Source organism: Schistocerca serialis, chromosome 2, assembly GCF_023864345.2.
Source record: "Schistocerca serialis cubense isolate TAMUIC-IGC-003099 chromosome 2, iqSchSeri2.2, whole genome shotgun sequence".
Classification (NCBI taxonomy): domain Eukaryota; kingdom Metazoa; phylum Arthropoda; class Insecta; order Orthoptera; family Acrididae; genus Schistocerca; species Schistocerca serialis.
In genome coordinates, this window is record NC_064639.1 from 1,029,246,131 (window position 1) to 1,029,271,862 (window position 25,732).

General features: G+C 43.2%; 1 protein-coding gene across 1 annotated transcript in view; it reads right to left on the minus strand.

The window, feature by feature from the left end:
* The window catches only part of LOC126458451 (UPF0430 protein CG31712), an 86,210-nt gene that overhangs the window by 48,489 nt on the left and 11,989 nt on the right, over positions 1–25,732 (minus strand). Inside the window, exon 2 of the mRNA XM_050095517.1 lies at positions 9,860–10,003. Within this exon, the coding sequence (XP_049951474.1) occupies positions 9,860–10,003 (144 nt within the window). The remainder of the gene's footprint in view (positions 1–9,859; positions 10,004–25,732) is intronic.

The following is a 25,732-nucleotide window of genomic DNA, read 5'->3' on the forward strand; positions in this document are numbered from 1 at the left end:
AGCGGTCAATGGCCGGCAACACCACAGTGGTGCATGGGCATAGTATTGCTCAGTGGCCAGCTACACCACAGTGGTGTTGTGAGCATGATATCACGCAATGACCGGTGACAGCACTTCCGTATCTTTTGCATTCTGTTGGTGATTTGTTTAGGTAGCATAAGTTACACATGTCAACAAGTTTTTTGTTTTTATAAGTACCTGTGCCCTTTCATCGTGGCAGACAAAAGAGACGATACGGAGCAAAACTTGGAGGTTGCCACTACATCATGCACGTCTCATCATGATCTGGCTGACCGATTTTCTGATCACATAAAGCAACATCAAGACCCATGTATTTCCGAAATGAATAAACAAAAATGAAGAAACTGCCATGTATGTTCCAAAAACGAAAAAAGAACAACAAACTTAATGTGCAAGTCCTGTGGAGATGTGTTACATCTTTGAGACTGTTCTGCTGCATATCATATGAAAGAAATTCTAAGTAGCAAAGACAATGCAAATAAACAAATTTATGAAAAAAACAAATTTTGTACTTATTTACGTATGTATATCTTCGAACTTTCATGAAAGTGGGGAAACAGGGTTGAGAACTTATGAGAACTAACAATGAGATAAGTAAAGCATTACAATTTTATAATCTCCTGATGATGTCATGAACGGCCGGCGACATGCCAAGTACTCCAAATTAGTGCTGCCGGCAAAGCGTTAACACAAAAATTTGAATCACCAGGAGGTGTGCCATGTGGGAGTTTTTTCCCTGAAGAACTGATACATAGGTTACTTTCAACAGTATGGCTTGCTTTGTTTGTGAACTGGTTACCACAGAAATTCCTTTAATTGAATTTCTTTATGTATGGCATAGTTCGTATTTATTGCACACAAAAGGATATGTACTTCCACAGATATATGTAGCACTTGGGCAAAAAAACATTCAGTAACATGTGAACAAAAATAAATACTAGCAAAGATAATCATTTACAGACACTAGAAACCTGCACTGTTACCAATAAATACAATGTATCATACGTGTAATAACTGGAAACAGAAAGCTCACAGTTCTTTTCGAAATAATACTGGTTTCTGTAACAGAAATAAAGGGGGCATGGCGGCATAAATGACAGTAACTTTAAAATGTGGTATATATAGGTCATTTTTCATTCGAAACCCTGTAATGTATATATCAATGTAATCAGGAAAGACTATAGACTTTAATAAAGACACAAAAATTTCGATTTTTCCATCCTTTATAAGTACCCTGTACCCTTAATGAGGTTGGCCAGATGCAGCGTGGAGGGACAGAGCCACATGTCAGATTGGCTGATGCCTAAGAAGTACCAGTGGATTAGCAGAGACTACGAGTAGAAAGAAACAGTATACTGCCACAATCCTATAAAAATCCCTGATTTTCATATTCAGTCAGTACTTCTGGATGCCAGCTCTCATACAGATGCCAACTTCCTATTGCTCAATGTCAGCCTCAGATAAATGCTGCTCAAATTTTTGTACTTAATGATGCTGCTAGTGATTGCTACTTCTGTTACCTCTAAACCCTCGGATTCAGACACTGACTTCTGTTGTGCCACCAGTATAATCCTTTGATGTTTAGAAACAGCTCTCAGTCCAGTAATTTAGTCTGAATACAATGAACAAGTGTTATCGAGTCTCTCGACTCTCCTGCAAGTACTCTTATTGATTCCCCATCTCTTGCAGGCATCCTGTTATAGTATATGACATTGTCCAACCAACTGCCTGACATCACTGGGAGTTTGTCTTACTGCATTTGCCCCTAACTGCTTGAAACCCCAATTAAGTTCTCATACGCTCCCTGTATCCTATGCAAGGACACCACATAAATAAACAATTCCTGGTGCCCCATGTGAGGTTTATTTCTGATTTTGAGATTAGACAGGTACTTCGTACATACTCAGCCTGATGTCATGGCTGGACTGACGGCTTTGACACTCTTCTTATAAGGGGCACTTTTACTCCAGTGAGAACAGACAGAGCAAGAAAAGCTGAAGAAAGAAGCAGAGGTCCACAGCCTGATGCTAGATGACAGAACACAGGCCAGGGCGGCTGTCTTCACGATTGAACGAAAATTCGTTGTGAGTAACGGCCGAGCGACAACGAGCCTGAGCAGCAGTTTCTGTCCGAAAAGAACTGTCAGGGCAATGACTCAATGGCAACATGGCAGGGGCAGCACAGTTCAGAGCCAGAGGACGCAAGGTGTCCTTCAGCGGCAGCCAGGTAGGCTGTGGGCAGTGAGCAGCAGCTAAGCATGCAACCCAGCAAAAAACAACACAACTGAGGACACAATGGGAGCTGTGCAGTCCCGTATCAAAGGGTACAACAGGCATGTACTGAAGTGGACTTGTGGTGGCGTAATCTCGACTCAACTATGTACAGGTTGTCAGCAAAAAAGTATGACATGACCATAACCAACACTGCAGTTGCAGAGGGTAAAGAAGTAGCTAACATTAGTGTTAGCAATGTCCCTAAAGCCATTCCCTACACTTACGATGGTACAAAACCCGCATTACATGAATTTATAAATAATATGGACATAGCTTTTGAAGTAGGTGGTGACGTGGACCAGCAAATACTGTTAAAATTTGTAAAAACCCACACGCAGGGTAACGCGCGAAGTAAACTCCTCATGCATGAATTATCTTCAATTTAGGAAGTAGTAAGAAATATTTTGTTAAAAAATTATGCATGTAAACAGACAATCTTTGATGTAAGACTTTTCCCTATGGGCAATCAAAGGGAGAATCGAAGGCTTCAACACCAATTTTATGGGGCTGTCCACGGTGCAATGCCAGCATCAGAACTGGTGGGATCTTTGTCGCTAGTAGTAAAATTAAGTACAGCAGTATTCATTCAGAGACTTTGTGATGAGTGCATACAGACAATTACATGTGCAAGGGGGATGAAAAAATCACACTGAGGCCACGGAGTTCGATTTGAGGGAGTATCAGCAATTTTGTCTACCAAAGAAAAAGAATCTAGTTATAACAATTATCATGGCAAAATGAGGTAAGTTATCATTAAGCATTTCTCATGTGGATGTGTAGAGTTTACTGATATGTAAAATGACTTTTTGGAGTTTGTAGCAATGTTCTTTTTGTAGTCTGCTTTTGCTTTGTCAGTTGAATGTTATGTACTTACTATTGATCTTATTATTTTTTTAAATATTAATTACTACTACTACTACTACTACTACTTCTGTACATGTGATGCAATTTTGTCTTTGTTTTTATGTTCTGATTGTATATGCTGTGAAACTACAAATGTGCTCTATTGGGTTACTACTTACAAGGAAATGAAGTGAAAGCAGAGTGCCAAGAGAACATTGCTTTAAAACGCAAACAGCCCTTTTCATTGTTATAAACACATCCCATATAACACTTTCAAACACAATACAGTAAAAAAATATTTCGTTGTCAGGGTTTGAACCCAGGATCCATGGTACGAGGATTTAACACTCTACCAACTTCCCCACAGAAGCAACATGTGCTACATACTCACAGTAATGCTTTTGATGTTCTACGCAGTTCTGGTGTTACTTTTAATTAACGTTTATGCCCATTCTGCTGGACTACAGCACATAATATGAACTAAATCGGAGTTTTGGTTGATATTCTACCGACGTACAATGTTTGGTACTGATCTGGGTGTCTGACATCTGGAGGTTTGGGTGTTAGAATAGATCAGGAATTAAGAGTAGAATGTAAATTTCATCTATTAGGAGGGGAACTGGATATCCCCTAAGCCGCAGAGGCTTCTTTACAAAACATGGTGTAGTAACTGATTACACAAGCCCTTTAAATTGCAAAAAGAGACAGAAAAACAAAGCACAAGTACACATTGGCTTAGAAAGCCACAAACAGATTTTGGAACTGCAATGTGTGACTGCAGTAAGTATTTATAATTCTCCAAGTCTCTCAGAGAAGCCAGGAAACAAAAGTAAGCTGAAGAAATGGTGAATTGAACAAGGTACCAGAAAGCAGACATATCACCAATGAGGAAAGGAAGCTACAAGAATACGGCAGGTTAGGTGGCTACAATAAAGTTGGGTCCTCATATGGAGAGAATTTTGAGGATACAGGTACTAGCCTAAGGTAAGGCACTGTGGAGAAACAGGAGTTGCACGGAGGCATGTACTTACTAGAGGCACTGCTGAAAGTATGAAGAAACTCTTCCTTAATTAAATAAAACAATGGAAAATCCAGGATGGAATGTAACGATCACCATATAGCGGAAATGCTGATCCGCGATAGGCACAATAAAAAGATTCACACAATCATAGCTTTCGGCCATTAAGGCCTTTGTCAGCAGTACACACACACACACACACACACACACACACACACACACGCACACGCACACGCACACGCACACACACACACTCACGCAAGCGCAAGTTGCACACACATCTGCAGTCTCAGAGAGCTTGTTTAATTAGTGTGTTAAATACACAAGAGGTGGCAGCTTCTACTGAGTGTCTCATATTAAAAGTGTTACAGAGGAAGAAGTTCTGCAATTTAGCGAAAGTGCAAAGCAGACTATGTGTAGTGTAGAAAATGTATTGAGTTGAGTTGGGGGAGGGGGAGGCAGGAATCAAGAATCATTCTGCTACGAGAGAATTCACGGTTAGACCATTTAAATGCCACAGAAAAGCAGTCCATGAGAGAGTATGTTCTGCATATAATGATATATTTCCATCTGATATGAGATGCAATGATGTATACAGATACAGTTAAGCATCAAATAAAATTGACGCCCGAAGGAGAAGCTCGAGTAACTGGCTCTCGTCCATACACAATACCAGAAGCACAGAAAGAAGCATTACAACAGGAGATAAATCATATGTTATAAGACAATGTAACTGTACCTTCAACAAGCCCAGCAATTTTCCATTAATCAAGGTTCTCTAGAAGAGTGAGACAGACAATTTGAAGATGCCGGTGAATAAGTGTGAATTTCTATGGTAAGAATTAACATATCTAGAACATAACTGAAAACTGGCTGAAGTCCGATTCAAACAAGGTAAAGGCAGTAGCAGAATGCCCCAGTCAAACACAATGAAAGAATTTTCTCGGGTCAGATGTGTGCTACAGATGCTTTCTTAGAGACTTTAGTAAAATGGCAAAAACACTACATATGTTGCTCAACAAAGGTGTTAAATATGAATGAGCTGCCACATTCCAACTGCTAGAAAAGAAGCTATTCAATCCAGCTAGTAACACAGTACTCAGATTTTGCTAAAAAGTTTATAACAATAACTTACACTAGCCAGGAAGTGACTGGTGCTGTTCTCAGCTAAGGAGACGTGTGTAAAAACCTTTCAGTTGCTCACACATCTAGAACAATGCAGAGAGAAATTATAGCACAGTGGAGAGAGAGAGAGAGAGAGAGAGAGAGAGAGAGAGAGAGAGAGAGAGAGTGTGTGTGTGTGTGTGTGTGTGTGTGTGTGTGTGTGTGTGTGTTATAAGCAACTACAAGGGACCGGAAAAATTAGAGATCCATCCTCACATCTTATGAAGTTCAGACAGAAATTATAGTAGTGTTATACAAAAAAATCGCAAAACCAATCTAGAGTCTCATGCAATGTTCGGAATAAGGAAGCACAGTCATCTGATATCAAAACTGAAAACTGAGGCAAGTAAAAGTGTGGAAAAGCCAATAAACATGGAAGACGAATAGCAGGAAATAATCGCTGCAGAAAAAGTGCAAATTTTGAAGCAATTCCATGATGCAACCACAGGTGGGTGCACAGATGGGGTGTTTGACAAGTGTGATATTGGTACTGTAGGTCCACTGACAATAACCAATAGAAATGGTAAGTATATAGTAACACTCCAAGACACACTAACAAAGTTCACTGTAGCAGAACCAATACAGAAGCAGGACAGAGATTCAGTGGTTCGTGTCCTGGTGGAAATTGAGATTTAGGTTTTGGTAATACTTAGTGACAATGGCAGTAAATTTTTGAGCAATACAGTAAAAAGAGTGTGCAAATTATTGAAGACTGATACAACAGACTTCTTGTTACCATCCCCCGTCAAATAGGGCATAAGAGAGATCACACTGAACTATAATGGAATTACTGAGATGCTGTATCAATTAGGCACAATCAGATTGGCCTAATGGCTCCAATATGAAGTATTTGTGTATAATACCACACCTCATAGTGCAACAAATTATTTATCACACGAGTTTTACTTCAGTAGAGAATGTAACATTCTGCGTGAATTGCAAAGAAAGCCTACAGCTGATACTTATGTTGATTATTTAACCAAATCAAAAGAGAAATGAGACAGATGCATCAATGTGTCGGGGATCATAAAAAAACAGCAGAATACGCAATACTGCAATAGAAATCAGAATCCAAAAGAATTTAAAATAAGTGATCAAGTTCTATTATATGACGAAAGCATTGCAAGGGGCGGAAGCTGTAAGCTACACACACAATGGCTTGGCCCATACACTGTAGTAAGGACAAAAGACCCAATGTGGTCACTTCATTAAAGAGAAATTTCCAAGGGTGCATGGCAATAGCTTAAAGGAGTTCTACTAAAATACAACTTTTTCTTGAATTTCAGATGGGGAAAGTGACAGGAGAGTTGCAGCTGGTAAGCTGTATTGCAGCAGTGTACACCCTTTCACAATATTAAATTTCATAGGGGGAAATTAGTAAAATACTGTTTGGAACATAAGATGAACTGCATCTCTCACATTTCAAATTAAAGATCGATTTCGTTAAAAATGAACTGGGACACATTGCTTAAGTTAACCAAAGAGCAAGTTACAGTAGCCAAAGAAACCTTAAGTAGTTAATAATTGTAAAAAAAGAAAATTTACAGAGAAGTTTCACAGACACATGAAAGAATATGGTAGTATCAGTAATTGTCAGAAGATACAGGACTTAGCTGTGATCACTACTGTTAATGAACAGTTAACACAGTTGGTATCGATATATACTGTATTACAAAGGGAATATGAGTTGTTAATGTGTGACATAGTAAATGAGCAGAAAGGAGTACCAGAAACTCACATAATTAATCCAGTACAAATAGTTAAATACTTACATTTATTTTGGGATGATGATAAGGACAAGAAGTTCCCAACTGCTCTCACACAACAGAACAAATACCAATTATTACATAATCTGATGTTGATGTGTTTATGTCCAGGCATATATTAAGATATGTATTGAATGTTCCTTAGAGGCAAATGGTGTTTTAATTCATACAGAATGTTATCCCTACTTTTTGAGACTGAAGGAGATCAAAATTTATTCATGCACATATAGAGAAAGATTATTTGTTACCTGACAAATCAAAGCTGCACTATGCAAAACTGTGCAACAAAAAATTGTTGTGTAAAGAGTTAGATCATATTCAGAAAATTTGTAAGCAAAAGCTTTTTCGATGTCCATGTACGATCATGAAATGTGTGAAGCTGGGATGCTACAACTAGTAACAGAAATAACCTAGGACAGTATTACGAAGGTTGCGAAACTAAATAATAGTTTTTGAATCCCACAAAGTCAGGACCAGTGGTTATTTGTTGCTACAAAAGATGGAGGCTTGACAATTTTGTGTGATGACAACAAGTGGACGCATGCATTGGTCGAGGGTACAGGCAAATAACATTTTATGCAAATGTAAAGGATATGGAACACAGGTTTTCATATAGTTCAAACAAATAATAAGAACTATTGCGACCTATGAAGTGCTCTTAATGTCAGCTATAAACACGAACACTGATTGCTGTATAATAAACACGGAAATGAGGAACATTTCTTAACTAAAGCTGGACATACCATTGTAGCATGTAATACGAAATACCTTAAAAGTACCTTAAAGTAGCAGGTCATAAAATAGCAGAGACAAAGGAGGAAACAGCTTTCCAAGAACAACATAGTTTCTCAAAAATGTCTTGACATCATCATTTGTCTGTTCCCAGGAGTAGTTACACTCACCAATGTGTTTTGTGTTGTTTGTTTAAACACTGAAAATATTGGAGGGGCTGTTTTAAGTTAACTGGTAAGGCATGGGCGATGATAGTTTTAGTAGAGGGTGTGTGAGGAAGACCATAGTGAACACATGCAAAGGGTTAGAGATGGAATGCATTTGTAGTAAAAAGTAATTTGCTCAATCAGGTGATGAGATCTGCATTACTTTTGAACAGATTGAGGACATACCCTTTTTACCAATGCCAGCTCTATGCAGGGTACAAAGATAACACTAGGCACTGCAAAACTCAAAAACAATAAATTTTGATGTTTATCTAAAAGTGAAAAATGGACCAAAGTGCAAAATGTAAACAAAACTAAAGTGATAATCAAACGATGTATATAATGGGGGAGGTGTCAAGTATTGACGACTTACTGAGTTATCGATTGCTAAGCTTGAGGTTGCTGGAAGCCAGCTAGAGCACTACAATACTGGAACCCTGAGACGTCAGGAAGGTGGTGGACATAGGCGGTAGTGTTTAGGACACAAGAGGTAAGCACTAACAAGAAGAGCCTGTGAACAGCTGACATTCAGGGCAGCTGTTCCTGTTCAGAGAATTAACTGGTAACTCCATACACTGTCTAGATACAGTCGTAAGGTGCCACAGCTGATGTTAGTCACAAATAGACATGTCTGAGCACATGCAGCAAGCATGATCCTAATTCCTAAGAACAGGAGTGTCAGTGGATTCACACAGTGTAGAGTGAGATGGGACATAAATAAAATTGCTGTAACAGCAGTCCCCATTCCTGAGAGAGAAATCTCCTTTCTTAGGGAGGAGCAAAGTGATGTAGAACACTGTTGTTGTATTAGCCATACCAGGAAGTGCAGTGAAGTTTAGCTTTTGGCTGCTACCAAACGAGTTCATTAGTATAAAGTTGATGTAAAGGCCAGGAACATCCCTATCTACAGACTAGGAGTTAAGGAAAGGACCTGAACATGGTTGACCAGGGACACCATGGAAGTGAAGATCCACAGATCAGATGGGCTGATGCCTGTGGAGTGCCAGTCGATTAGCAGGCCAACCACACATAGGGAGAAACAGTGAATCACCACAATCCAATAAAAACCCCAGATTTTCATATTCAGACAAGTCCTAAGTCAGAACGTTTGGACGCCAACTCCGCGTCATTTGACGCCTGCCTTGGGCAAGTCTGTTTCTCACTTTGAATGTTGCTCAAATGTTTGTACTTAATGATGCTGCCAATGATTGGTGCTGCGTTAGCTCTGAACCCCTCTGACTCCAGCACTGAATCCTACTGTGGCAACAGTCAAATCCTTTGTTTTTTTATGCTTAAAAATAGCCTTCAGTATAGTAATTTTGTTTCAATGCAATAAAAAAGTGTTATTCAGACCCTTGAGTTCTATGAGCCTCCTACAAATATCCTAATGCAATCCCAAAATCCATACCTCTTGTGGGTGCCCTGCGACAGTGTTTGGCACTGATACAAGCAATCACCTGGCATCACTGGAAGTTTGAATTTCTGCATTTTCTCTTAACTGGTCGGAAATTGCAGACTGACCTGAAACCCCCGCCTTTAAGTTCTCACATGTTTCCTCTGCCCTATGCCAGGACACGACAAGCTGCCAGTTGAGAAAATTCTCTGACTTCCTTTGATAGTTGCCAACTGTCCACGACCAGTTTTGAGTAACAACTCAAACAACTAACTGTTAAGTCAGGAACAGCTGGTTGTAGTAGAAATACCAGCAAAATCACTATTTTTTTAGCTGCAAGCAAATAATGGCTAAGACAGCGCAAAAAAATCCATGTAAATATACACTTAGTACAAAATGCATTACAAGTAAATTATTGTGTAGAGCTAGAATTATATGTTCACCTCTGTCTTTCCATCTCCGCCAGTCTTTCAACTTCATCCATTTTCCGATCATGGTAACTTCTTTTCCTAGAGTGCCCACCAGTTCTTGGTACGTCGTCTGAAGCATCTGAACTACAGCTTGATGATCCAGAATGTGACCTTTTCCTTCAAAATAAATTGCAAAGAATGAGCCATTAGCATTATGAAGTACAATATAATACATAGAACTCAGAAAGTCTATACTAATGCCATTTAAAGAAGTCAAGAAGTGTAACAACAGTTACACTCACCATCAGATGAATTAAGGTAACAATATGTGTGTCCCCACAATACTGAAAAGTCAACAAGTAAGCCAAGCACTGAGTTGCATGAAAGTACATGTGTGGGGACTTGAATGTCAACAGCACAGAGACTTTTAAAGATTTGATATGCAAAACTCAGTTGAAGAAAGGCAGAAAAATGTACTAGAAAAAGCAATAAACCACAAAAAAAAAAAAAAAAAAAAAAAAAAAAAAAAAAAAAAAAAAAAACAGCGATTACATTAACTTGGTCCACGACGGAACATGATGTACCTACATACATGCTGAATATTTCAACACCGTTCAAGCTATTTTCAAAAATCAAAAGTAAGCAGAATTAATAAACATTGATTATTATGACAACAGTTGTTCTGAAGCAGAAAGGACAATGGAAACTACACAGAGGTGGTCTTATTTGAGACAAAGTTGTCAAAATAAGAGGAAACAATTTGACCATGTACTAGAACAAGGTAAAACAAGAGCAGAACTTCTGAGAATGGATAAAAAGAAAACACAGACAGAGCTGAAGGAAGGAATACAAGATTAAGAAACAAGTAAATTGGGACCAAAGTCTTCACAAGTAACACACTGGGGCAAAAAACACCCACAGACAATTCAGAGAAGTCTGACTACTGATTATTTATTTGCACGAACAAGACGATAATCCTAGCTATTCCAATGAAGAACTACCATATCCCTACAAAACATGAAGATTTAATTCTTTTCCCAGAAAAATCAAGTCCACTTCCATTACCTACTACCTGTATATTTACTGCAAAGGGTCTATTGAAAACAACAGCAAATATTTATGGATTGGATTCCTAACACAAGGAATAATAAGAAAAGTTTGTAAAAATAAGGGGGCTGAAAAGGCTTAATTTTCATATTGTGAGTCAGTGAATTGTGGCTACTGTCAATTTCATGTTTCAATTTCATCTTAAAAGCTCAAGGTTTATTGTTATATGTGCTCTACTTTTGTGTGGAGTTGTTCTGGTACATGATCAAGTTGATTCAGCCAACAGTGAGATAGCCTGGATAACAAACACTCAACAGAAAATGAATATACTATCACAAAAATGAATATACTATCATGTGTGCTCCAGGGAAGTGAAATACAATTTTCACTATTTTCGATACACAAACCATTTATCATATAGAGTTAGTAGCACACTGTGAGTATTTGCTGCTACTGCTCCTGCTGCTGATAATGATGATGTCTACAGGAATGTATAGTCAAAGGGCAACTACACGCAAAACAACTTGGACACTATTTCTACTTTGTGTACTGAATGGCAGCAACCTTTTCAAGTGGATAGATGTCAAACACAGCTCACAACAAACAGCAAACACACTATATTATGTGATCAAAAGATTACCCGTGAATTTGTGAAGCAAGATACCTTGCAGAATCACACAAAGCAATACGAAACAAAATAAATTTATGAAACAAGTACGAGCAGAAGCAAGTGAAAGACAAAATTTTGGTCGTCAGTCACCATTAAAATTCTTTTTAAAATGGTTATTTGTCCGGCAGAACCCCATAAAATTTCAAAATGAAATTATGTGCAATTTCATTTCGAAATGTTATCTGGTTGTGCTGGACAATAAACCACTTTAAATAGGAAGACTTTGAACTGTTTGTATAGGTCTATGGCACATATGTAATGGAAATCACACAATGCATGACAACAGATGTTAAAGAGCATCAGAATCACACTGCTAGCATTGTAAGAGGTCATTATATCTCACATGAAAGTATAACTGAAATGGGAATCTCTGGAAGAAGGAAGGAAGATAAGAGATTAGTGTCCCATTGACACAGACTACAAGCTCGGATTGCACAAGGATGAGAAAGGATATCATTCTGCCCTTTCGAAAGGGACCATCCTGGCACATGCCTTAAGCGATTTAGGGAAATCACAGAAAATCTAAATGTGGATGGCTGGAGGGGGACGTGAGCCATAATCCCCCCGAATGCAATTCTAGTGTGCCATCATGCTCAGTGGAAATCTTTTGAAGCAAGGAAACATTGTTCTTGTTATACTGATGGATAAATTTAAAGAATCAGTGTCTGAGGAAGACTGCATTACTTCTTCTGCCCCCATTGTCCATCTTGCTTAGGGACCATGAGGTACAAAGCTGCTCTCACACTGGCCCCGCCACCTGTGCTCTGCAAAACTTAGGCGAGAGGGCAACGCAGCGTGGTTCGTCTGTTGTGTATGCCAAACTGTGCCACTTTGTGCTACAATGAACGAGTTTTGTGCAGTGTTAGTACTAGCAAAGTAAATGGTTTGTTCATAAGCACTCTATTTGGACAGTATTTCTTGTTTTCAATCTTTACTGATGAATGCAGTGCACACTGGAACATTTCTGAACACCTTCAAACACTGCTCATTTTGTGCCTCTCTGCCATGGTGTGGACACAGCTGAAGAATGCAGAAAGAGGCATGGAGACACGTATTTTTCTCCTCACTTCATATGCAAAGGTATTGTAGCAAAAAGGGGCTAACGTTGGTAGAAGTACCCACTGCCACACACACTGTATAGCCACTCTTCTGCAATTCACATATTAGGCCTCTGCCTGCTACAGTACCCACCCTTTCCTTTTTGTCAGTAGAGTACACATGTACAGGGCGCAGTAGATACAATGATGCATTTTAAGTTGTGCACCATTGATGAACGTGCCTTCCTAGAGAGCTGATGTTGGTACCAGTGCACACTGAACTTCACAGCATTGGCAATCAGCATGAATCGTTGGTTAAATGAACATCTTGTGTTCACAATTGAAACATGTTTCAAATTTGGTGACTGTGTCAATACGACACAGTATGTTTTGGCAATATTTTGACATTGGTCGTCATCTTCAGTTTCAGTTCCAGAAGTCGATTATGAGATGGATTCAGCAGTTAATAGCAACAGTACCTCCAACAAATAAGTCACCACTTGTTTGGCCATGCATGGTCCAGATCCTGGCCAACAATAACAGCTGCATTTCAGCAACGTCCATTGCAATCAGTCCATTTATCATTGCAAGTGCTCATGGTCTTGGACTACAGTGTGTGACAGGTGTTGCATCTGCATATATATTTCCATCCCTACAAGCTTCAAGTGGTGAAACAATTATTGCCTTGAGATCAGCAAGCACATCACAAGTTCTGTACAAAGCTTCTGGAGATAATCAGCACTACACCCTATTTTCTAAAGAATTTCATGATGTCCAACATGGTGCATTTTCATTTATCAAGCTACACGAAAAAAAAACTTTAGCTACAGGATGGCAACCAATCCTCATTAAATGCATGAAAGACCATTTCATAGTGCAGAAGTTACTTCTTGGTGTGGAATGTCTACGCAGTGTGTTACTGATCTGTGCTTTTTTGAGAATGATGCAGGTGGCACTGCCATAGTAACATCAGATTGATATTTGTTATGTAGCAACATTCTGTAATTCAGGCTATGCCTCTTAAGAACATCCATACACAGTTATCCTGGTTCCAACAGGACAGTGCAACCACACTCACAGCCACAATATCCATGACAGCTTTACGCAGAATGTTTCTAGAGCATCTCGTTTCTTTCTTTAATGACAAATTCAATTCATTTCCTCCCCCCCCCCCTTCTTTTCTGTGGGAATTTCTGAAAACCAAAGTGCATGCTAAAAAGCCAACAAGTACCGAAGACTTTAAAAAATAATATTCATGCCAAAATAAAGGCCACAAAAAGCGACGCTCTTCGCAAGGTTATGGAAAATTCGTATGTTCATTCTGAAAATTGCACCAACTACAATGGTGGATGCCTAAAGGACATAATTTATAAAAAGTGACATTTCTAATAAAGAGGTGTGAAGTGCTCTTTATAACAGTGCACACTAATAATGTGCAGCTATCTTCAAGGTCAAATAAAATGTTTAAAATAGGCCACTCTTTCTGCTGCACCCTGTAAATGGGGCACTGACTGTAAGGCTGTATTACATTGGATGCTGCACTGACTAAATGATCTGCATTGGAACAGATGTGTAAGTATTATACAAAAATTGTATAAAACATTTAAATCATTTTTCACCATGGACAAAATGTCATTTTTTCGAATTGTATGCTGGTAATCATGTAGGTCTACTCCAATAATGATCCTGCTGCAATTAAATAAATTTATAACCTACAATACAAAAATTCAATAATCATCATCTGTATTATGAAAAATATCCACAACACAATGTCAGGATATGAAAACACTTCAATGTATCTGTAAGTGTCTAAGTGAACACACTTTTCCTTCAAACACATGACTGTGGATGGCTGACAATCACCAATTCTTCACAATGTTGTTGACAAAAGTCAGCAGTAAGCATTTGACCACGCAAGTTTTTGCTGTAGGTACAAACTCTGTCAACTCCTCGCTCTTCTCAAGAACAGCATATATCCAGGGCTCTTACAGCAATGTAGAACAAATTCAAACCTTTAAACCCTTGATACTATGCTTAGATGAATCAAACTTTAGAAGAGATTGGATATAGAATTTCTATAAACAGTGTGTGTTGCTACAGCTCAAGCTCCAATCAAATAAGGTTCTCTGTCAAAACAGTCACTCTGTCAGTGTTTGTGATCACTTGTTAGGTCATCATGTAATGCCAAAAGCCTTACAGGTGCAAACTGTGGTCACTGCTTGTACAACACACCACTCATTGACGATTGATTGATTAATTGAGAGAGTATGGGACCAAATGGCGAGGTTGTCAGTCCCGCGATTCCGAAGGGGGTTACATAAGAAAGTGTGTCTGCTAAAAATGAAGATTCAGTCAGAGGAGTCAAATTATAAAAGAATGAACATTAAACACACACTGTATAAGCATAAAAGGTGAGACCAAATCTAAATACTGGAAAAAAGGGGGAGAGGGGTGGTCATGGGGTCACAGACCGTGAAGATTGCAAAAGGAGTCCCAATCACAACCAACCTCCCCCTGCTCCAAGACTAAAGGAGAACCTTTATCTGGAAATAAAAACCACTTTCACGGAGGAAACAGAGGACCAGGTCAACCACCTGTGGATCGTCCGCTAATAATAAATTTAAGGAAGCAGGAAGATTATACTTAGCACGAAGGGTCGAAAGAAGGGGACATGCCACCAATATTGGTGATATCGTCAGTCTGGCACCACAAGCACATTGTGGGGGCGCGTCTTTACGTAGGAGGAAACAATGGGTGAGCCGGGTATGGCCGATGTGTAAACAACATAAAACAGTGGACTCCTTCCGAGAGGGGCGGAAAGAAGTGCCCCAAACTGCAGTAGACTCCTTGACTGTGTGGAGTTTATTACTATGAGCAGTAGCACTCCAGATTGCATTCCATTGTTGGGCAATGAGAGATCTGACGTAGATCCACATATCTGCAGCTGGAATCATGAAAGGAAAAGGGGGTATGTATCTGCTTCTCTAGCCAAACGGTCAGGAAATTCATTCCCTGTGATTCCCAAATTGACTCGGGACCTAGAGGAAGATGACTGAACAGGCGGCCTGCTCAAGGGCAGAGAGAAGGTCAAGGATGGCAGAGACCAAGGGGTGACGAGAGTAGCATCGACCAATAGCCTGAAGGCTGCTCATGGAGTCAGAACAAATTAAACCACTATGGAGGGAGACCTGAGAACCAAAAAGGAGGACCCTGTACATGGATATGAGCTCTGCTGTAAATACACAACATGATCCTGGCAACAAATGGTGCTCGAAGCTGGTAGGAGACATGAAAGCGTATCCAACCTTATCAGTAGTCTTAGAACCATCAGTGTAAAAGACAGTGGCACACTGGAACTGCAAGGATGGCACATACAAGACGCCGGTAAACCATAGGAGCAACAGAGACCTTAGGACCCTGGAAGAGAGTGGTCCCAATCTGTGGTCTAGGCACCATCTAGGGGAAAGGGGGGGGGGGGGGGGGTTACGGGTAGAAAGATACGGGGCACAGTCCAGTGAGTGCAGATGGAGATCCCGGCAGAGGGTAGTGAGAGACATGCCAACCAGCAATCCCACCCGTGGGCAGGTGTTAGGACGGAGACATCCCTCATTGGTGAAGAGCACAGGGTATACAGGATGGTCAGGAAATTGGCGAATGGATACTGCACAAGAAACAAGGAGTTGGCTCCGTCGGATGTGTAAGGGGGGGGGGGGGAAGGGGGAATCCCTGCTTCTGTGAGGAGACTATCAATAGGACCAGTGCGAAAGTCACCCCACAATGATGGACTGGGTCAAGGAGTTTCGTCAAAGTGGAAGGAGCTGCTGAGTCATAAACCTGACTAACATAATCGAGGTGGACAAAACCAGAGCATGGTAAAGATGGAGAAGAGTGGAATGGTCTGCACCCCATGATGTGTGGGCCAGGAGGTGGAGAGTATTAAGCTTCCGCATGCACGTAGCTTTAGGTGGCGAATGTGGGGCAGCCATGTCAGCTGGTTATCAGAAATAAGGCCCAAGAAACGGGAATGTGTTACAACATCAAGGAGCTGGTAGCCTAAGTAAAGTTCTGGATTAGGGTGTACTGTGGGTCGCCAACAAAAATGCATAACCCGCGTTTTGGAGGAGGAAATCTGGAAGCCACGTAGATGCCCATCGGATGGCACCTTGGAGCTGGTGCTCAGCACACGCCATCGAGTGGGAGCTGCACCAGATGCAAAAATCATCAATGTACAATGCCGGGGTAACCAGAGGCCCAACAGAGGTCACAAGCCCATTTATGGCAATGAGGAAGAGTGTGACACTTAGCACAGAGCCCTGTGGGATACCTTTCTCCTGAATATGAGGGGTGCTGAGTGAAGTGCCAACTCGAACCCGAAAGAGCCAGTAAGATAAAAACTCGCAGATAAAAATAGGAAGGGGACCATGGAAGCCCCAGTCATGGAGGGTAACTAAAATGTGGCGGTGCCAAGCCATGTCATATGCCTTATGTAGGTCAAAGAACACTGTGACACAGTGCCGACAGTGAGTAAAAGCCTGTCAGATGGCTGATTCCAATCGGAGTAAATAGTCAGTTGGAGATTGCCCTGCCTGTGAGCCACACTGATATGGTGACAAAAGGCCCCGAGATTCAAGAACCCAACATAATCTGGAGTTGACCACTCTTTCAAGCAGTTTACAAAGCACTTTTGCAAGGCTAATGGGGCGGTAGCTGTTGAGACACATTGGGATTTTCCCGGGCTTAAGGATGGGGATAACTATACTGTCTCGCCATTGTGACAGAAAAGCACCCGTGAGCCAGATGTGATTGAAGACCCTGAGGAGCTGTTGCCTCTGGGATATGTCCAAGTGTTGAGTCATCTGATTGTGAATGGAGTCTGGCTCTATGGCTGTGTCTCTTGAAGAGCTAAGGGCCCGCACCAATGCCCATTCAGTGAAAGGGGCATTTTAGGGCTCAACATGGAGTGGGATGAAATGGAGGGGGGCCTGTTCAACTCTACATTTCTGCTGGAGAAAGGCAGGAGGGTAGGAAGTGGACGACGATGCCATCACAAAGTGTGTCGCAGTGTTCTGCAAGGACCAATGGATCAGTGCACAAAGCTCCTTGAATGTTCTGACCCTGGACAGTTGACTGTTGCCGGCAGCCCAGAACGCAACGGACCTTTGACCAAATATGCGATAAAGAGGTATATGTCCCCAGAGAGGAAACACAGTGCTCCCAGCATTCCTTTTTATTCTGTTTGATAATGTAACAAGCCTTAGCATGAAGACGCTTGAAAGTGAGGAGGATGGTCTGGGAGGGGCGTCACTCAAATCACTGCAGCGCCCGCCGGCGGTCCTGGATAGCGAATGCGACATCCTTGGTCCCCCACGCTACCAGTCGATGACGAGGGGGCCCTATGGATAGGGGGACAGCAGTGGCAGAATCATCAAGAAGAGCAGCAGAGATGCCTTGCACGACTACATCAATGGAATTTGAGAGGGAGGTGTCAAAGCGAACAGCAGACATGTATAAAGGCCAATTGGCCCTGCGGAATGCCCAACGTGGGGGCCTGTCTGCCTCGCGGCAGCAGAGTAATGATAGTGTCACTGGGAAGTGGTCAATGTCACAAAGATCATCATGGGATGAGCAATGTAGGAAAACCACAAGGGCAGGGGATGAGATCGCAAGATCAATAGCAGAGGAGCCATGAGTGGCACTGAAGTGGGTAGGAGAACCATCGTTGAGGAGACACAAATCAAAGTCCGTAATAAGTTGGTCAATTAGGATACCCCGACCCGTTGATGTGACACTCGCCCACAGTGGATGGTGGGCATCGAAATCCTCAAGGAGGAGAAATGGGGGCAAGAGGTGCTGAATTAAGGTAGATAGTGTAACATAAGCAAGTGGTCTACCTGGAGGGAGGTAGACATTGCAAATGGTGATTGCTGCAGTCGTTTGCACTCTAACCGCTATCACTTCCAAGGTGGTATGTAGGGGGACATAGGGGGATCCAGTCACCAAGACATCGAAGTGAATCAAAGTGCAGACCCCACCAGATGCTATCCCAGAGCCAGCACGGTTCTAACAGAATGCCCAATAACCACATAAAGTGGGAGAGTGGTTGTCACAGAAATGTGTTTCTTGAAGAACAAGACAGAACACAGAATAAGAAGAGACAAGACATTGCATTTCTGGTAGGTGACGATAGTAGCCGTTGCAGTTCCACTGGATGATTGTGTGACGTGAGTCCAAGGTAGGCATGAAGGCGCTGAGGAGGACGCCAGGTCACTTTGACAATAGTTGTCACCGACAAGAATGGGGTGACATCCATAAATAAGATGTCTGATTCAGGTTGCAAGAAGGGAGTTGGCACCACCGTGGGCACCGGGGACACCTTGTCTTGGGATTTATATTTCTTCTCCTTCTCTTTCTAAGATGGAGGAGGGCAGAACACAGGGGGCGTACAGGGGTCTGCAAGATCGAGAACAGTAAGAGAGCGGACAACCTTGGGGGCCACAGATGGTGCACGTCGTGGCCGAGTGGTGGTAACAGTCTTCTGGCCTGAGAGACGCCGGGGAGAGGGTTCCCAGGAGGGAATGAGAGTCTGTATGAAAGAGGGTGTGGGTGCAACACATCTTTAATTCCTGTAAAACTCTTGACCTCAGTCTCTGCTAACCTCCTGTCTCAGAGCCACCTCCACCCTGCCACAGGACCCCCAACTTTGCTTCTCCCCGACCCTCAATATCTCCACTTCCTCTGTTTTGTTAGCCACTCCCAACCCCATCCTCCAAATCATTATCATGCGTGTGTCATGTTTCTACTCATGCACCTACTGCTTCACCCTCCAACATTCCCATCCCATATACCTGCTGCCTCTCTCCAAGCCATCAGCCACCCTTCCCGAACTCATCCTCCTGCATCACATCTCCCCTCATCTACTCAACCCAACGTACCCCCTCACCCAATCTGCCTGCAGAACAGCATTCAGCCAACACAACGTAAGCCATACAGGAGAGAGAGAGAGAGAGAGAGAGAGAGAGAGAGAGAGAGGGGGTGGGGGTGGTTGGTTGGTTGGTTGGTTGAAGGGACCAGACTACAAAGGCCATCGGTCGCTTTTTCCATGAAAATGAAACACCCACAAGGAACAAAAACAAGCAACGGTGATGACAAGGGATGACGCAGAACAAGAAAGACATAGACAACGACGAGAAAATAGGAATTAAAAACACACTGAGTGTTACAGTGATTGGTCAAACATGGAAACAAAAAAAGGAAAAGCCAACCACCAAGAGACACACTAAAATGCCCAAACTAAAACCATACACCAAAGGCCAGTCTCAACACACACACAAAAAAAAAAAAAAGAGACAAACACTCAGATTGAGCGATAAAAGCCCCCTGCACGAATAAAATTCAAAACTAAGCCTGCCATGGCAGAGTCATCCGATAAAAGTGCTGGGAGTGTATCAGGCAGTGCAAACGTCTGCCTGAGCGCAGTTAAAAACTGACAGTCCAACAAAATGTGGACCACTGTCAATGCTGAATTACAGCGACTGAGAGGTGCGTACTCGCAGCGCAATAAATTACCGTGTGTCATCCAGGTGTGGCCAATGCGCAGCCGGCAGAGTACAACAGAGTCCTTCCGAGAGGCCCGCAAGGAGGAGCACCACACACCGGTAGTCTCCTTGACAATCTGAAGTTTGTTGGGTGAAGGCAAGGTGCACCATTCATCACTCCAGGTATCAACGACCTTCTGCCGCAAAACTGAATGGAGATCACACTCCGAAAGGCCAGTCTCCATAGCCGGTGCACCTACAGCCTGTTTGGCCAGCGTGTCAACACATTCATTACCCAGGATGCCGACATGACCCAGGGTCCACATAAAAACCATGGAGTGGCCGCAATGGGCAAGAGTACGGACGGACTCCTGCATAGGCGCGGAAATCACTGGTCAATAGCTCGTAAACCACTCAGGGAGTTACTACAGATAATGAAGGACTCACCTGACCAGGAGCAGATATAATCTAGGGCGCGAGAAACGTCGACCAGCTCAGCAGTGAAAACACTGCAGCCAGCCAGCAAAGAGCATTGTTCAGAATGATCCCAAAGAGTAAGAGCATAACCAACTCTACCAGCAACCATCGAACTGTCAATATAGACCACGTCAGAGCCATGAAACGTGGCAAGGATGGAAAGAAAGTGGCAGCAGAGGGCCTCAGGAGGGATTGAGTCCTTTGGGCCCTGTGCCAAATCCAGCCGAAGGCATGGGCAGGGCACACACCACGGGGGTATACGTATATGGGCCCAGAAAGGGGTGGGAGAGGGAAAAACTCTAGCCCAGAGAGAAGAGCCTGAACGCGAACCAGGATCATACACCCTGACCAGGGCCGCCATTCTGGAAGATAGATGACCGAGTTGGGGAACAGGAGACAGTAATTTGGATGCCCCGGCAAGCTACAAACACGTGCAGCATAAGGGGCCAGTAGTCACTGGCACCAGATCTGCAATGGAGGGACACCAGCCTCCAGAAGTAGGCTGTTTACAGGGCTTGTGCGGAAAGCTCCAGTTGTGAGTCGGATCCCGCAGTGAAGCATGGAGTCAAGCAACTGCAATGCGGAAGGCAATGCCGAACCATAAGCCAGACTCCCATAATCGAGAAGGCACTGAATCAATGCCTGATACACTATTAGAAGGGTAGACCGCTTGGCACCCCAGCTGGTTTGACTCAAGCAACGAAGAGCATTAAGATGCCGCCAACACATCTGTTTACGCTGCCGAATATGAGGGAGCCAGGTCAACCAGGCATCAAAAAGCAAGCCCAAAAACCAATGCGTCTCCACCACGGCAAGAGGTTCGCCATCAAGATAAAGCCATGGCTCAGGGTGAACAATGTGACACCGGCAGAAATGCATGACACAAGTCTTGGGAGCCGAGAACTGGAAGCCGTGCATGACAGCCCAAGACCGAGCCCTGCGGATAGCGCTCTGTAGCTACCTTTCAGCAACTGCAATGCCAGTGGAGCTATAGTACAGGCAAAAGTCATCAGCATACAAAGAAGCCGATATGCACATTCCCACAGCTGCAGCTAGCCCATTGATAGCAACTAAAAAGAGGCAGACACTCAAGACAGAGCCTTGCTGGACCCCATTCTCCTGGACTCTGGAGAAACCCACTTGCACACAGAAGGAACGAAGCAACAGAATATTTTGAATAAAAAGTGGGAGCAGGCCCATAAGACCCCACCCACGAAGTGTGGTGAGGATGTGACGTCGCCACATTGTATTGTATTGTATTGTATGCCTTCCGCATGTCAGAAAAGACGGCAACCAAATCCTGACGGCGGGCAAATGCCGTGCGGATGGCAGATTCCAGGCAGACCAGATTATCGGTGGCAGTGCAGCCCTCATGGAACCCACCCAGGGATGGAGACTTAAGTAGCCAACTCAACCTCCGACTCACCATGCATTCGAGCAACTTGCACAGAACATTGGTGAGGCTAATGGGGCAGTAGCTGTCCACCTCCAGGGGGTTCTTATCAGCTTCAACACTGGGATGATAATGCTTTCCCGCCATTGATAGGGGAACTTACCCTCAACTCAGATACGGTTGAAAAGTCGAGGAGGCGTCGCTGGCAGTTCATCGAGAGGTGTTTGAGGACAGCCTCTAAAGGTGTCTGAAGACTGACACACTCGCTGTAAAGAGAGTTAAGGATGTAGACAAAGACTCCACCAGATACCCCCTCATAAGCTGCCTGATTCTTATAATAACCCCAACAGACACAGAGGGCGGGGGTTCGCATAATCGGAAACCTAGTTTCCTGGAGAAGGCTGAGAAGTTGTCGGAGCTCAGCAAGGTTGTGGAAAAAACCGCTGCAATTCCACTGGAGGATGACATTGTCTGCGCCACCGATTGAGTACCCATTCGATCGACATCCATGGTGTCCGAGGGTCCGGCGAGATCTAGGTCCTCAGTGGACACCAGAATCTCCATCCCATCCTCAGACGCAGAGCTTGTAGGTTGTGGTGGGGTGGGCGCCACCACAAGTTCCTTTGTCTTAGAGGTCTTATTCTTGGACTTTTCTCACTGCTCCTTGGGTTTCACTGGCTGGAAGGGCTTAACTGCTTCAGTCTCCGGGACTGAGGAGGATCATGAAGCCCTACAACCAGCTGCTTGTGGGTACTTACGCCACTGGCAGGTGTCATCCTTCCCACTAGTGGAAACCTGGGAAGAGAGGAACCCAAGGGACCCCTTCCAGCTTAGAAGTGGGGACGGACATCCCTGATGGGTAGGTGGGTGGGTGGGTGTGGGGCACGGGGGGGGGGGGGGTTGCTCCCGAAGTAGGTGTTGCAACAGGGAGGGTAGTGGCCCCCACGGTCAATGAGGCAGGTGTAGTCTTATAGCTAGGGGGTCCGACTGGAATTCGCTGAACTGATGGAAAACTGTTGTCGTAGCAGTGGCATAAGAGGAAGTCATTTGCACAAGATGGAGTCATTCATATTTCCTCTTAGCCTCAGTGTAGGTCAGTTGGTCCAGGGTCTTATATTCCATGATTTTCCGCTCTTTCTGTAAAATCCTGCAGTCTGGTGAGCAAGGTGAACGATGCTCTCCACAGTTGACACAGATGGGAGGTGGAGCACATGGAGTATTGGGATGTGATGGGCGTCCGCAATCTTGACATGTGAGGCTGGAAGTAAAGCGGGAAGACATATGGCCAAACTTCCAGCACTTAACGCACTGCATCAGGAGAGGGATTATAGGGCTTGACATCACAGTGGTAGAACATCACCTTGACCCTACCAGGTAATGTGTCACCCTCTAAGGCCAAGATGAAGACACCGGTGGCAACCTGATTACCCCTTGGATCCCAGTGGACAAACCGGACGAAATGAACACCTCGCCGCTCTAAACTGGCACGGAGTTGGTCATCAGACCGCAAAAGAAGGTCCCTGTGGAATATAATACCCTGTACCATATTTAAACTCTTATGGGGTGTGATGAAAGATCCCGCAACTTGTCACAAGCGAGTAATGCTTGTGACTGGGCAGAGGATGCTATTTTGATAAAAACTGACCCGGAGAGCATTTTGGACAGCCCTCCACCTCCCAAAACTTATCCTCTAAATACTCTACAAAGATCTGAGGCTTCATGGACACAAAGGATCCTCTAAATACTCTACAAAGATCTGAGGCTTCATGGACACAAAGGATTCCCCATCAGCTCTCATACATACTAGGTAGTGGGGCAAATAAGCTTCGTTGCCATTCTTAGCCTTTCGTTCCTCCCATGGTGTGTCCAGAGAGGGAAACGATTTGGGGTCATACGTGCTTGCATTAAATTGAGCCCTGGAATGCTTAGAGACTGCTGGTGGCTGGCCACCAGCAAGAGATGTGCCACACTTCATTGCATGTCATCCGCCCTGATGCCACCCACTCCGACCAAGGGCCTTCCCCATGGGCGCCAACCAGCCGCAGCAAGGGCCACCTGGCAGGATGGCCATTGCCGGGAGTCCCCATGCCTCAGGGATACAGGCATCTACTTCTTAGCAAAGGGGGGGGTTAACGATGCAGGCATCAGCAGAGTGGTCCCTGTGTTGTCAGGGGGGCTACAACCAACAGGGTGCATGGTGACCCCACCACAACAGACTGGCTACCATGCTGGATATCAGGTGCAAAGAAGTCTACGGTCGTTGTCGGCACAGAAAGCAACACAGCATAGTGGATGGCGGAAACTGCACCCAGGAACGTATCCTTGCCCAAGAGACGGAGAGTGAGCGGGACTGCAATGCGACAACGAGAAAGCGGGCTAAAGATCTCAATGCATGACAGACATGATGCACCATGTAAGGCACCCTTCCCCAATTGGCTCGCTCTTCGGAAAAATTTTTGAAAGTATGGAGGTCACACCCTACAGGGGACCATCACATAAAGGCTGAAACATGTGAGACTCCTTTTAGTTGCTTCTTACAACAGGCAGGAATACTATAGGCCTATCCTAACCCCTGGACCTGCAGGGGAAGGGGGGGGGGGGGGATTTTCAGTCTTGTGCATGTTGACAATCATGTTGATACTTTAATGTTTCTACAATTCAGTGAGTTGTTACCTTCACCCCTAAATAATTTACATTCTCTTACAAATTATAGAGCGCAGCAATCAGTCGTCCCGTATGCAGGTTTTATTTGGCAAATCCAGCCATTGTCAACGCACTATTTTCTAGTCTCAACGCATGTCCTTTCCCTGTTGTTTGGGCAACAGTCACAGTTCTTTGAGTAATATGGATCTGCCAAATAAAACCTGAAAAAAAAGGGAAAGAAAAGAACGAAAGAAAGAAAGAAAGAAAAAGATGACCGAATGCTGCGCTCTGTAATTTATAAATCACATCACAGTCACTGAGTGCACCCACGTCCCTAATGGAAGGTAACTTGATCAATTTACATTCTGCCAGAACTCTCCATATTTCTGCCTATTTACTCTAAAGGGAAGAAGAAGAAAAAAAAACAGTGTAGAAGCCAACTAAGTGTTGAAATGAGCACATGAACACAATGTATGGTAGTGTGCAGAAACATTATAATTTAAACATTTCGAGTTCAGCCAATGATAACTGCCTGGCAGAATAAGATTGGTCACTCAGTTAACAGCTTAAAGAGTTAGTCACTGCACTTGGTATGCTCTTTATTTCCCATGCAATTTGAATTACCAATTTTCTCCTTCAAATGCAAAACATTTCGCTGACTCCCACCTACATAGCAATAAATTGCCACCGAGATAAAATATGAGAAATCAGAGTTTGCCTGGAAAAACTTAGGTGTTCATTTTTACCACTTGCTCTTCAAGATTGAAAAGCTAGAGAAATATTCTGAGATGTGTACTAAGAATCCTCTGCCCAGCACTTAAGTTTGAACTGCTAAGTAATCATGTGGATGTAGATGCAACTAGATCTGATACTGTATCTTCAAATTAGTGTCTTTTTAGACTAGCTCTCAGATGATTTGCAGGGAGGTGATGTCTTGTTTGACTTAAAAGTGTGATGTACACATTCTCTTGAGGGTTTTGACTTGGCAAAGATACTCTATTGCCAGTACATTCTAATTATATAATTTTAATAATTAGACAAAATGGTTCAAACCCTGATTAACTGCTTTCACTGAGAACTGTTTTATGTTATTACTTTTTCATA